Here is a 15,020-nt window from a genome sequence, read left to right on the forward strand (position 1 = left end):
GCCATGTATTTCATTCCAATATGACATGACAGAATGAAGAGATCTAAGTATATGGAAGAGAGACAGAATGCGAAGCATCTCTCGGCTGGATTTACCTCTTTAGGAGATTCTGCTTTGATGAACTGCTCGTAAATCTTCTTGGCTCTCGAGGACATTCTGAATGAAGACTTGATCTTCTTGTAATCCTCGCAGGTGAGCCAGAACTCAATATTCTCATCGCTGTATTCGGATTTCAGAAAGTTGCGAAAAGTCGCCAGTCCATCTGAAGTAAACAGAGAAAACACACCGAGCATGAAGGACAGATAACACCCTCTTTCTTCTCGGCTTTCTAAAAAAGCCTTTATCCTACAAACATCATTTGTGGCCAGTATTCTCGTCCTCGGGGGAATAGCAACCTACATTTAGACTCGAGAAGCCTTTCCAGTGACTGTGACCATTGTTGGGTATCTTCTAAACTTAGCCTGCTGGGAGAGAATGCAAGTTAGATTACTCGACCGGAATCAAATTTGGGTAAAATAAGCGATGCAAAGGCTTGCGAGGAGACAGAGGCCGTGCAATCAAGAAAGCAGAGCAGATGTGCTTATCAAACTCACACAAAAAATGTCCAACCAAACGCAGTATGTTGGTGTGCATGCGTGCCGTGCCAAAGCAAACATGGTGTCTCAAGTTCATTTGAATCCTTTCATGATGCCATAGATGGAAATGATAGGAGCAGGCTGGCTATTTTAAAACTGAAATGTATGCAAAACACTCCATAAGTCTCCTTACCTCTCAGAGCTTGATGAGTGTGAGAACATGCACTGGAGTCGGCACATAAAGTTCTTTCCACTGCGGAGAGATAAGAAACGCTTGAATATATCCCTGTCGGATTTGCTGCTGTTAAATTAGCTTGCAGTGAATCCTTTCCAAGCATGTTGGGCATGTTAGTAATGAGAAAAAGACAGCATGTGCCGCAGTAAAGTTAGACCGCGTTATTAACTTAAACTATTTTTCGGGCGGTACCACGAGGCATCCCATTCACATGTGTCTGAAAAAGCAAAACATCCCGTCGCAACTTAAATACATATATTAATCAAAACGAAGATTCTTCTTTTTTTTTTTTTATCAAGCCCCAAGTCAGCATATTTACAGGAACGTAGAAGTTTCACTCACATGTTCTTGTTTCTCTTCCTGTCATCTCTGTCCATGATGAAGTGCTGTGTGTTGAGTGGTGGTTCGACGATTAGGCTGGGCATTGTCTTATTAAGTCCGAACACTCAGGCTCCCGGTCCTGGTCATGCTGCGGCTGAGAGACACTTAGGAGGGTTCCCCCTGCGACGCTGCTTTTTATACCAAGGTTTCCTGTTGCTGCAGACCGGGGGCTGCTGGGATACATCAGCGGCTCAGCCCAGACTGAAGAGGAAGCACCCCTTCCTCCTCCTCCTCCTCCTGTTCCTCCTCTCCTCCTACCTCGCTGTTAGAAACAACACATAATCACCCTGTGCTGCGTGCATGCCTCCCTCCTGTTGATGCCTTACTCCCTATTATGTCTCTCTGCTCCTTTTCCTTCCCCTCCTGCTGGTGCGGATCCTTCCCTCCTCCTGACTGGATGAGCCGACCATTTAGCACTCTGTGGCTGAAAGCATGCTGTGTTCACATTACTTCTGGGCTGACAGCACAGATGCAAATTACAGTAACAGTGACTGTGATAGGCAAATCATGACCTTTGCTCACTGCGTGTGTTGCTCGGTGGTTTGGAAAGCTGAAGCGCGTTGGAGACAAATGGAAGGGTTTGTGCTTCTGTCTCGTGTTTCGACGTTTTCCACGATTCAACATTTATCGATCCCCGCAAAGGGAAATTCAAAAGTGTGGCGTCAATTCATGCAACACGAGGCCACAGACAGGAGAAAGAGGAAACAGCGAAATCGATTGCAACAGAGAGACTCAGCAAGACGACAGGAAGTTAGACAATTGTAATATCCTAACATGGCCAAACTGTGGACTGACATCCTTGTAAGTAGGGTAGAAATATGCATGGCTCTGTGTTGGTCTTTTATGTTGAATGTCTTATATTCTCACCGGTATAGAAAGGCCAATGTAGTGCCCATTTCGGGAGCCAGCACACACACACAGGCACTGAATTCACCTGTTTTGAGACACGGCAGGTCACTTTATCTGTCCTCCGAGGTCCATCAAGTGAAAGTTGATTCACTTTTCATGGCACCTCCTCCTCCACAAGACAGCTTTTTTTTTTTTTTTTCTGTGTTGGCTTTTCCATCTTTATTTCCACATTAAACTGCCAGGTTGTTCACAGTACTCGCTAGCTTTAGCTAGCAGCACTAGCATGGAGGACATCCCTGGGCTTGAGGAGGTGCGACTGGTTGCCACGCAGCCCGTCAGTTCGTCTTCATCAGAAAAACCACCACAGAGGTCGACCGTGACAGCAGCTTATTTACCACACGTATCTGTCTTAGCTGTGGCTTGTAGTGATTACTTACAGTTGCAAAGTGTGAAGTCCACACAAAGTAGTGTAACAAGCCACATAGTCGGTGTTGGGAGGAGGTCGGGGGATGGGGGGCTGGGGTCAAACAAGCAAAGGACAGTGAGTTATTTGAAGTTAGTAAAGTGACGTACGAAACTGAAGTAGCATATGAACTATAGCTATTCAACACAAACGCAAACCTTGATGTTTTCTTGACCCTAACTGAGAACTGTGAACACAGGACAATCGTTTGGGTCACCTGTTGCCGGTATGAGGCAACAATCGTGTTGTTTTTGGAGTCACTGGAAACCGACCTATTCAGTCAGTGAGGCATTATGATACGATGACCCAGTTTTCAATCCTAACTTTGCATACACATGTAGGGTGTTTGACGCAGTAGCGTGTGGAGTAGTGTACCTAATGTTGGCTTCTGAGAGAAAATATCAAAATGGAATGATAGAAATATAATGTGTGCATCTCGTGTCACATATGGGGGCCACAAAATGTTTCTGTGGGCTGCCGTTGGCCCATGGGCTGCGCTTTGTGAACCCCTGCTCTAAGTAGGAGGGATTTTAGATTGACATCAGTAGGGAGTTAATATATAAGAAAAATAAGTCGATAATTGCTTTATTGAAAAAGATCTGTGAGCATATTTTCACAGCTAGACTCAGTCCTGTAAGCCTAATTAACCTTAAATTCAAGGAGTTTTGGTATAAAATGGAAGGCTGACAAGGTCAGCTACTACTAAAGAACATGGCTCCCGAAGCCAACGTCAACACTGACTCATACATATTTGACGGACCACAGCCTTCTACATTTGAGCCTGTTAGATGTTCAGGGACTGGGAGCAGACAGGGTGCAGAGAAAAGACCAAGCTTGGCCAGAGGTCCAGCTGTGGTGTGAGAACTTGTAGTGAACTGGACAGTTTCTTGGCGGGTGACTAGCGTTAGCTGAAATTAGCATTAGTAGTGCTGACCCTTGACATTTTATGTTCCCTTTCAAATCATTGCTGTCGTATCACATATTTTGTCCAGTGTTGAAATATCTGCCGTTGCAGATGCTTGGAACTGAAGACAGAACTGTGGGAATTCATAGTCCTCAGCATCTGATCCTGAACTTATTTTAGCTGCGTGGGCATTCTTAAACAAGGGATCGTTTTTATGAAGTGTCGCTTTGGCTGTATCTAAGAGGAAAACATTCAGTGAGACAGGGGCAAGGATCATACTAAAAATAACTCAATTCAGTCACATCGCTTGCTTATGTTAACTTACTCAACTTGCCTAACATAACTTAAAAGCAAATCAATCTTCAATCTTGGTCACATGTGGGATGCAACCCCAATCTCTGGAAGTAAATCCCAGTGTATGGCCAATCTAACCATCTGACTTGGACTCTTCTTGCTCTTTGTACTACTACAGTAGAGGGGCACTTCAGCAAGTGTTGTAGAGGGGACGCTACAGGCTGTTTTGGGAGTGAGAATAGGTCAATGCTAGTGTTGGTCGCCAAACATCGGTGTTCTTGTTTCGATATCCTAAGACCTTGTGTTGAAATGAGAATACTATTCTGCGCTGTTTGTTTGGTATTTCCTCCTGTTCAAAAGTACCACACCATGCTACGCCAACAGAGGTATTTTTCGCTTGTTGTAGAAAAGTTTAACTAAATGAAAAACACTACAAATGAAATCATTTCTCCTCGCTCCGCTCTGAGCTTTGGCTAAAAGTGTGACGGAACAGTCACACCATCTGCCTCTCACTTCACACTGGTCAGATGGGTTTCTTCACAATTACTGTGAGATTTCTTATTCTGCTCATTCTTGCACCTTAACACAGCAATTCATTAATCTTTTTGCCCAAATAAATGTCAATAGAAGCAGGTTTAGATTGACAAAGGAGCCCGACGGGTTGACAAAACAAGAAAAGAACGGTGCTGCTGTCTCTTTTCTGCCGGTTAGATTTGGCATTATTAATAAATACGGCTATTTGCTGTCAGAGGTTCGCAGGTCCGACGCTTGAGCAGTTTCTAGGTCACTGCTCATCCAAGAAGATCTATGTTTTAGTAGATCTGAATTGAATTGTGGCGCGATAAAATACTTTGTTCGCGCTATTTCAGTTGGGATGAAACAGCTGATTCAAAGCTCTTTTATAAACTCGGAGATGTAATCCAGGGCTGCCAGTCTTGGCTCTGTTATGTTTAATTTCCCTGACAATTACTGAGGGAGCGGATTCTGGCAGAAACCGGAGGAAAAGGAAAAGAAAGAGGACTCAGAAGGTAATTAAAAATACTTCACAGGATCCCTGATACATTCAGACAGTGTCTGATATCACAGTTTTTTTCCCCCTGTCTCTCCTGCTCACCACCTGATGCCCCAGGCTATTCTGTTCCGATCTGCCCTTTGGCTTGGCTTCACTGATGCTGCTCTCCCTCTTTTGCCCAAACACGGTTATAAGTACTGAGGCGTTGTGAAGAGTCACCAAACACTGTGAACTGAAAGCTGTCCCTTTTACATCGTATTGTGTGTCTGCAATTACTGTAACTCAGCAGTATAGAAAGCCCCGTGTAATACATTAGCACGTAGCGGACAGATCTGGTGGTGAATTTCCCCAAGTGTGACTGTCTTGACTAACATCGTGCCATCGACAGTACTCACTTCCTCTTTTCGCTACCATGGTAACTGTGCCGGGTTGTGAGAAAACAGAGACAGACTGTGTGTGAGGAATAGTGTGCCATGTGATGCGGGAGATGTGAGACTTGTGTCATTTATCAGGGACAACCCCTGACATCCAAGTGTACTCGGAGTTACTGATGTTTGACTTTGGGATAACTTTGGTTTTTGGCATATTAATGGCTCAGAAAGGTTTATTGGGAGTCCTGCTAATAGCTGCAGCCTGCAGCCTGGGAACGTTGACCATGTGTATACAATCAAATCCACGAAGGATGACTGGATTGCATTTTTCAAAAATACCTGCTTTTACAGTACAGTATCTGCCATTAGCATCTTTGGAATTGTTTTGCTCAGGTACACAACGCTCTCGGTTAAAGGGTGAGCTGAAAACAAAAATGATCTACTCACCCGCATGCCGATAGAAAGCTGGGTGTCACAAAGTTTTAAAGTCAGAAAGCATATCAGTGAAACAGTTTGCAGCCTTCTCCTAAATAACTAAAAGTAGATGGGGGCTTGTTTTGGTATTTTGAAAAGCCGCCAGTGAGTTAAAGTACAGGACAGGACATGTTCAACATTTAACCGAAACCACAATCTTTCACTCAAACCAATGTCTCCTGCCTCAATCTTACCTCATGATGTAAACCCCGGTCTCCATCGTCAAAGTCCAGTGTAGACTATACAGGGTTCGGACACATTTTTTAAGGTCAAATTCAAGCACTTTTCAAGCACTTTTAAGGGTCATTTTTAAGATTTTCCAGCACCTTATTGCTGGGGTAAAATACGTATCTAAAGGAATATATATACTTGTGATTTTTTTCCTTCACTTTTTATAACAATTATGTAAATTGTATTATGCTGTAAACATCTAAAATTATATTTCATAATAGCAAAAACTTCAGAAATTAATTATCCAGTCTGATCCCAATTTTGAGAAAGCCACAGAGTTATAATGTCAAGCACTTTCAAGCACTTAAACTAAAATCCAAGCACTTTTCAGACCTTGAAAACACAACATTGGAATTCAAGCACTTTCAAGGATTTCAAGCACCCGTACGAACCCTGACTATAGTATGTGCAGGTAATCAAATGCTGGTAACTAAATTTGTATCGTGATGAACTTATTGAGGTACAAAGTAGGTAACAGATAAAAAATGAGAGAGGTTCATGATCCTGCTGTGAAAAAACAAAAAAACAAAAAAAAATATCCATTGGCATACACAATCATCGCACTGGGGCAGGGCTCATCTAACTAACCAATATGTGACTACAGAACATCAGTCACACCGCAACACATTCACCTTATTCAGTGATGATGACTGTTATATGTGGTTAAAAGCTGTTGGTGGTGAAGGTACAGAGCAAAAGTAAGTGACAATGTTTAAGCCACATTTTGTTTTTTTCCTAAAATGAATACCTGCACATCCTCCACACCCATTCTTTTTGTCTCTTCACCTGATCAGGTTAAACCAACCTTGTGAATAGCAGAGTTGTGGTGCTTACACTTACATTCCCGTTTCCTCCTCTTGAGTTTCAAGAGAAGGCTTTAACGGAAACAACGGCCCATAAAACATTAGTCTTGATTCCAAAGAAATACGCAAAGCTTATTCTTTGCTTTAGCATGATGATCTTTTTCCCCACAGTAGACGTCTTTCAGGTTATTTCTCTTGGTTAAAGCACTTGTGTGTCTCAGCCATCGTTGTGTGCGGGTGATGAGATTATTCCCCTAACAAGGCAGCCCATGCAGGCTGATCTGTTACGCATCAGGTCGTCCGATGACTCCAGTGTTGTCGTTTAAGCTCCTGAGTTATTATTAGCTGCCTCAGTACTCCTTTTTAAGGCACATTTTTCAGGAATAAGGCCATTTACAGAACCGAGCGGGATCAAGGGTTAATGTGGGGTTACTTCTTTCCACTTTGGTAAACCCTATTGCTGGTGTGTGGAGTCATCTCTGCGCCCAATTAGAGGATGTATCAGACATGTGACCAAAAACAGAATCTCCTTTGCCGGCTGAGCTGTGGAAACTGTTCTCCTTTTTTTCTCGTTTTCTTCTTTGACTCATGCCCGTCTGCACGCCTCCAGTTAGACAGTCAGATAAATATAAACCCGTCTCAACATTCTGACTCTATGGAAATAGTAAGAATATGAAGACAAGCTATGAATGATAAGGAGGAACTGGCACAGTCATCTCCCGAAATAAATCCAGTATTGATCATGAAGTTTGAAAAAAAAGATGAATTTAATGCCCATTTCTGAAAACTAGGTCATTTCATTCTCCAGGTGAGAAACAATTTAATGACACTTCTTATCATTTGTACACTGTTCTCTAACTTACTGAGACTTTCAGTTAACACATACAGAATTTCCAACTCAACTCCAAACTCTGCGCAATCCTCTAAAGTGCTGACACATACCAACAGCCTTCTTTCTCCGCTACATGCATATACTGTTTCCCACTCTCATTACTTTTTCCTCGTACGGTGATTGTCCTGCTTTGTTTTCATTTCGCCGACACGTCATCCTCAGCGCTCACCTCCCACACAGTGTGAAATAACTTCTCAATTCAGCCAAAATCGAAAGAAGAAACAAATACTGAGGATTAGAAAAAAGTGGCGTTGGTCATGTTCTGATGACCTTGTGTCTCGGCTAAATGTACCAGAGACTCCTGGATTTGTGCTTTAGACTCAGGTAGGCGTCAGACTGCAGGAATCTGGGGCGAGAGTCTCTTTCCATGAGCAGGTAAACGTGTTTCTGGGCCTCGTCGAAGCAGGAGCGGCTCGGATTCTCCAAAGACTCCTTAATCTTCTCTCTGATATGGTGGTCCACGTTGATCTGGAGGAAGAGAAAACACATTATAAAGTCTGTGGGGTACAGCAGCATTCACGCCAAATATATCATTCACATGATCACTCATTGTTTCAGTTGGATTTGGCATCTGATAATGCTTATATTAAAGGTACAGTGTACAGGGTTCGTACACATTTTTCAAGGTCAAATTCAAGCACTTTTCAAGCACTTTCAAGGGTCATTTACAGAATTTTCCAGCACCTTATTGCTGGGGTAGAATACATATCTACCGGAATATATACTCATGATTATTTGTTTCACTTTTTATCACAATTATGTACATTGTATTATGCTGTAAACATCTAAAATTATGTTTCATGATAGCAAAAACTTTAGAAATTAAAGGAGAACACAAAGTTTTATCCAAAAAAAGGGAAGCCACTTGGCGTTCTTCTGGCGTTGCACCAGGTTAGAGGGACCTGAGAGCACCCTGCAATTTTCTTTTTTGACATAAACTTTTATAAGCTTTTTCGCTTATTCATCAAAGTTTATTAATATCGAACGTGTCATCAGTCCAAATTGCATCAAATTCACCTTCTCCTCAGCCATCCTTCTCTATTGTTACCAGGCTGCATGTGTGATGATACACACAAACTATCCAGTCTGATCCCAATGATGCCAAGACACAGAGTTATAATGTCAAGCACTTTCAAGCACTTAAACGAAAATCCAAGCACTTTTCAGACCTTGAAAACACAACATTGAAATTCAAGCACTTTCAAGGATTTCAAGCATCCGTACGAACCCTGAGTGTACTAGGTACAATCTGATAAAGGATGGATGATCATACTTATTTGGTACGAGAAAAATCACAGGAGTGTGAATCACGAAGAAGCTAAACAAGCTCGGGACAAGCAACGGTGAAAACAATACCACTGAAGCTGCCTTTCCTCGATGGAAATCTCTGATGATAGAGAAATTATTGTGACGTTTCCTGCTTTCTGCTGGACAGGTTAGAGTAATGTTAAAGATTACAACTGACCATAATATATATTTACCCCTGTAAAACCTAGAAAATGTACACTGTTTATTAGCGGTGCATTCGTTTCACTGGAAAAGAAATGCCACCGTGTGTAAACGTCAAATATTGTGCACCTGTAGCCTCAGTTTGTGCCTCTCGGAGAGCTACTGGTAATGTTCACATTAATTAGTAGAAATACTCGACGCTGTTGTGAACAAGTCCGTATTTAGAGAAGTAATTTCTCGTCCGCGAGGGCCGCTACAGATTCTGGAGCTTCTCCGACGTCTTCAGAAAAGGAGGGGTGAGCGAGGGAGGGGGTGCACCGCTAAATGTTGCTAAATACTCGATACACCACACACTGTACCTTTAAGGTTTACCCGCTCTTAAAGTTCCCAGCTATCCCAGAGTCCTAGTTGCTTTGGTATAGCCACGTGTTTCCAGTAAAAACAGACAGCCGGTGCTATAAATGTATACATTTGTTAAATACTTGTTGCTGATATTGACTTGGCGATCCAATCGCCAGAATGAAAGTTCTGCAGGCAACTTTCAGCAAAACCGCAGTTTAAAAACTGTCTTTATGTTTCGCCTTTCTGTGTGTTTTGGTTGAATTTTCTATTTCTCTTTTGTCGCAACACAGTGCTGATACTTGTTTTGGCCGCGCTCCCAGACGTTGATGGTCCAGCCTTGTTGGTTTGTAATATGGTACAACCTTGGACATTACTGTGGTTTGCAGAAGCGGTAGCTGCTAACAAAACATCCTGGCGACCGGGCTGTGATTGGTGTTTTCAGTCGCCTATAGCTGTGTCTGTGTGTTTCACTCCATGTAACTCCACCACAGTCAGTGGATGGGACATCTGCAGCTAGCTAAACACACACTGACCCTGTGTGTGTGTGTTTTCTTTTCAATTAACTTAGAATAATTAACAAGATGTACCTGGAACAAAAGCGTGTCAGCATGACTCAGAGGCATGTCAGCACGACTTCACCTTCACCTGGACTGAAACGTATACAGTGAAAGTTGCAACATAGTGCTTCATCCTCTGTGTGAATCTTTTACTCATTCTTCTTTCTGATAGTTGGTGTCATTTCTTGCACTGACGCGATCATACACGAGCCTGTTTTCGGTAAATCAATTCAGAAAAACGTAGTGTATATTTAGGTTTATGTTTTTCATGCTAAGAATGCCAAAGGGCACAGATTTTATTTCCGCTTTCTGCTACTTTGGGCTATGCATCCAGTTCTGTCTCTATCCACCATGAATCACTGCCACTGACAAACTGACCTCTCTGCAAGCCGTAGGCTCGACAAACTCCCGGTAGATCTCCTCGGCTTTCCAGCGAATGTCGTCCGGTGAGATCGTCGACTTAAAGTCTTCACATGCGAGCCAGAACTGGATGTTTTCCTCGCTGAACTCGGACCGCAGGAAGGAGCCGAACGCCGCTAAATATTCTGAGGGACAGATTCAAGAGTGATTACTCAAATCGCACCAGAGAGGTCATATGGGTAAATAGTGTACAAACTTAGAAACAAATTTACAGTTAGATTTCCAACAGATACTTTAATTTGTCACTTATTTTGGGGTTCTCTATCATCTGCCACTAAGCACCCCGCGGTTTAAAACAAAAAGAGCATTTCTTACTTTTATTCTGCAGCAGTTTTTCCAGAGTCGGGTGGGGTTTATGTTCAGTCTGCCAGCTGTAACAAAGAGAGACTTTGGGCATTGATTTCCACTCTAATGAACAGCAGGACGATTTAGATGTGTATAACGGTGCAACATACACTACCTGAGTTTTGAAGGAGGTGTCTCATCGTTGATCTTTTTAACCATGAGGCACTCGATGTCCTTCTTATGCCTCTTTCGATTGAGAACAATATCCATTCTGCAAAACAGACACAGCGCAACTTTATTTACACTTTGTTTCAACCCCAATCATACCCGTGCATCATTTGTCTGTCTGCCTTACCTTCTAGGCCGCTTCATATTTGGCATGAAATCCTTAATTTCATAGAACCGCATCTTTGAAAACGAAAGCTTTGGCATTCTAACATCCCTGGTTATGTCCTGGAAGGAGTTACGGTAGTCCGTTGTTCGCGACTGTGAACGGTACAGTTCCCTCCTGTTCTCGCCCTCACCGTGGCAGGAAAGGTGTGCTCCCTGTGACGCCCAGGGCCTGCTGGTACAGGTATCCAAATGCCATTTGGATAAACACGCAGCCGGCTGCTGTTGAGACTCAGTGCTGTCACTGACTCACGGCTGTAAAATTCCAGTGTGATTGGATGTATTTTTTACTGTAATGTGCATATGGAGCTTGCAGACTTGAGGGGAGAACTGAATGATTCAAGGCGCCAAGAGGTGGAGAGAAGCCTGACAGCACACTATTAAATAAGGTTTGGCAGTATGATGAGGAAAATGATGATACCATGAGACAAAGGGCATTTGCCTGTTGAAACAGTTTACCCATTAATATGTCAGGATGTATTATATTATTAGATATGACACAAACGTTCCTTGATCATTCAAAAACAGACATTAACCTCTGTTTTGTATTACAGGGTGTATAGAATTCAAAATGAAACAGAGCACACCAACAGCAAAAAACAACAAATAGATAACGAAGCGGGTTAAAGTTGGTTAAAGACCTAGAAGAATGTCTTCTGCTACAAGTCAGTTTCTGTCAAGAACAAGTCGGGTGACATCCTATATTTTCCTTCTTGTCAGCAAATTCCATGAAAAGCAAATTGAATCAACAGTGAGTTGATGCTACTAACAACATTTGCATGTATAGCCAAAGCGTGATACATAGTTTCCCTTCCTGCTGTATCTCCAGTATTGTCAAGAACATATTAATTCTTGTTTTAATGTTTGCTAAAAAAAAAAAAAAAAAAAAAAAACTTTAGTTCCAGACTGTTTTAATAATTTTTTTTTTGCCTTTCTTGAAAATGTTACTAAATATTTGTGTCCTGTCTTCTGAGGTTCATTTGGAACAAGTAGGCTGAAACGCATTTGTTGGTGGTCAATCACAAACAAATAGAATTCTAGGTCTTATCTCTTTAAGCAGCCTTTCACAAACTCCGGTTTCAACCCCATACCACGGATCACAGACCCATTTTGCCGATTAGCTAGAATGAACGCTGGATATGTAAAGTGGATTTCCTAATTGAAGTAGAAGAAAGGAGACTCCTCAGCTTATCCATAATGTTCATTAGGCAGCAAAATGTGTTCATAAATGTTTGACAGCAGAAGAGAGAAGACAGTCAAAGAAAAATAATTTTTTCCAATGGTAAATCCGAAGTATGAGATAAAAGACAAAAACATGTGAAAACAGTTATGATTATCGGATAGATATTCAAAATAATGAAATAAAAACTCATAATTTTGATTTATGACTTTATGATGACCTACAGTGCCACTTTCATTCATTCATATTTAAAATTTTTATTTTTATTTTTTTACATTTAACTGGCAGAAATGGGCTTCCTCAGTAATGTGTGTATCCTTTTTTTTTTTACTAATTAAATGGGTATGTAACAAATGTCAGAAATCCTGTGTATCTAAAAAGATTTGTGATGAATTTTTGAAAGTTTATGTTCCGAGTAGACAGACAGACCTAACAACTTTTTTAGGTCTCAAGCTAAAATAGTTGTGAATCCCTGTCTGAAAGGATGCTGGGGAGAGCTAGCAAGAATGGGCGTGACGGTATCTTATTTCACAGAGTTTGTGTGTTAGAAGCCGAGCAGTTCTAGACAGAGCTACAGGCCAGCTATTGATTTATGGCTTAGGACAGAGTGAAGATAATTACAGTAGTCCAAGTGAAAAGAAAAAAAAAGCATCGACTCCTTTCTGAAGGACTTAGACTGTCTGAAACTGTTCAAAATAACATCATTTGAACTATGGTCCTTGACTGACAGAAGCATGATGATAGCACCCTGGATACTCGGTTGCCTTTCTAAACGTAGCATGTAATCCTCAATGGGATTAAACTCCTTTATACTGGATGAGAGTAGAGGAACTGTCGAGGAACAGAACCCTATGAAAGACTCGGACTGACTCAGTTGACTCTGAAGATCAAAAAGACGGCTCAAGTGGTGCACGTCATTTACATGGTCGAGTTTAAAGTTTGAAACCGAAAAAAGACAGACTCATAAACAACAACTTAAAACAACTTCAAATGTCTAAAAGTGACCCGGAGCACAGAAACTGAAACACGCATTGAGTCATAGGCAACAGGGACAGGAAGTTTCTATGTGTACCGAAACCGAGCAAGTGAACCGGCTAGTTCTCAGAAGTACTCCTGCACTGACACTGTCCTCCTTTAATGTCACAAATGTGTGCGAACGTGTGTGTCACATGCTCGTATGATATGAAATCATACATGCACACGCGACCTCAGTTGTGAATGAAAATCGGCCTGTTGTGACACGAAATCGTAACGGGAATTTTACAGCATGCAAAGCCGAGAGCATGGGTGGGGGTGCTGATGTGGTGGTTTTCAGAACTCCCTCAGGGGTCTCACTATTGTGTACAATGGTACGTTTGTGGTTAGACGAATGCTGGATGGGGTTTGTCTGAAACTTTCCACAGAAGAGCTTCGATGCACTTGCACGGTTGTGGGGCTGACTCCTCGGCGGGCGACGCCCTTCACATTGCATGCTTGGATGGACGGTACTTTCATCAGGACCATGAGAAAGTTCAGAGAATGCAAAAATCAAAAATCCTGTGGGTTACTCGGCCTTCACGGTGGCAGCGTCCTTTTAACATTTACATAATGTTCCACTCGGCGGTGAAGATGAATTTGATTGGAGGCATCTAGTAAATCTTGATCTTCAATTAAAGTTATTAAAAAAAGGAAAGAGAGTTATGGCAGCCTCCACTGTCCACCACCTTGTACAGAAATCACTCAATCAGGGTGGACATCCAAAGAGCTAGGCCACCAATCGTTGCACCACTTGTCAAAATGCAGGGTGCACCCCGCAGTTTAGCCTTCTTCAGTCCTCCAGAATACCTCAACTTAACCGCCAGACACTTGAATCAAAGGCGTCATCATTGTTCCTCATCACACTGCGGTATCATTTCCTGCTGTGCGGCGGTTGGCACAGGCAGAAAATTGTTGATGACTATCGCCGGTAGCAGAGAGCACGACAAGTATCATTTAACCGAACAAAGGGCCTCTTGCAATACTAACATTTCTTCACATGACACTCATGTGAACTTTCTGTTAACGTTGCGAATGACATCATGTAGGGGTGAAGTTCAACTGGATCACAAGCGCACACGGTAAACAGTTCACGATGATATTCAGGGCAAAAACAAAGTCAAATTTGCATCGACAGTTTTTTTTTAAGATTTCACCTTTATGCCAGGTTTAAACTCAAAGATCTCATCCTCCATTGTTATGATGTAGAAACTTAAATCATGAAACCTGAAAGGTTATATTGATAACATTTTACATTTTATTTTATGTAGATAAATCATTCAAAATAACACATCTACAGAGCTTGTAGAATGCCGCAAAATACAAATATCTCTTTTCTTTAAAAAACATTATTACGATTGGGAATTAAAGGTGCAAAATGTAGCTTTGGGAAAGATGCTTTTATCAGCAGAGAGAGATCTTCAATGACTAAACAAACTTAATAACATTTTGTTAATTTTCATGACTGAATAAACTGACAAATGTTAGTATGCGCCCGGCATATTGTATCAAGGTCCTAATAGGCTGTACTCCCCTAACGTTAACTAGCTAGCATTTGCAACATTAATGATAGCTAGTGTATTGCATTAGCTAACTAGCTTTAGCAAAGTTAACATTCGTTAGCTTAGTGTTAATGACATTATCCGTTTGCTGGCTAGCATTAGCAACGTCAGCTAGTGCAACAAACTGGCAACCACAGATGATTCAAACGACAGCGGTGTTGTAACGTGACTGCAACGGTAGACGGGAGATGGAATCAACGTCACTGACAACTTAACATCAACTTTAGCAGGAACAATTCAAACTGTATCTGTTTGGACCTGGCTTACCAATGATCTAAAAAAAAAGGGAATTATGCCTTGAATTATGTAGGCATTTGGAGGCAGATTGGAAATTTGA

The 15,020-nt window shown here is 41.8% G+C and overlaps 2 protein-coding genes across 2 annotated transcripts in view; both read right to left on the bottom strand.

Moving 5' to 3' along the window:
- The window catches only part of LOC115591587 (regulator of G-protein signaling 13-like), a 27,593-nt gene extending 25,977 nt beyond the window's left edge, over positions 1-1,616 (bottom strand). The window contains exons 1-4 of the mRNA XM_030433718.1: positions 1,153-1,616; positions 769-828; positions 400-461; positions 3-262 (exon numbers count right to left, since the gene is read on the bottom strand). Coding sequence (XP_030289578.1) covers positions 3-262; positions 400-461; positions 769-828; positions 1,153-1,235 — 465 coding nt within the window. The 5' untranslated portion in view covers positions 1,236-1,616. The remainder of the gene's footprint in view (positions 1-2; positions 263-399; positions 462-768; positions 829-1,152) is intronic.
- A 5,724-nt stretch (positions 1,617-7,340) lies between these two features.
- On the bottom strand, positions 7,341-11,115 carry LOC115590965 (regulator of G-protein signaling 21). The gene is made up of 5 exons (XM_030432478.1): positions 10,893-11,115; positions 10,713-10,808; positions 10,568-10,623; positions 10,211-10,377; positions 7,341-7,952 (listed from the first exon to the last, which is right to left on the bottom strand). The coding sequence occupies exons 1-5, from the start codon at positions 10,967-10,969 to the stop codon at positions 7,767-7,769; spliced, it is 582 nt and encodes a 193-aa protein (XP_030288338.1). The 5' UTR covers positions 10,970-11,115; the 3' UTR covers positions 7,341-7,766.
- Positions 11,116-15,020: the final 3,905 nt, after the last annotated feature.

The sequence above is a fragment of the Sparus aurata genome, chromosome 11, assembly GCF_900880675.1.
Source record: "Sparus aurata chromosome 11, fSpaAur1.1, whole genome shotgun sequence".
NCBI classification, from domain to species: Eukaryota; Metazoa; Chordata; class Actinopteri; order Spariformes; family Sparidae; genus Sparus; species Sparus aurata.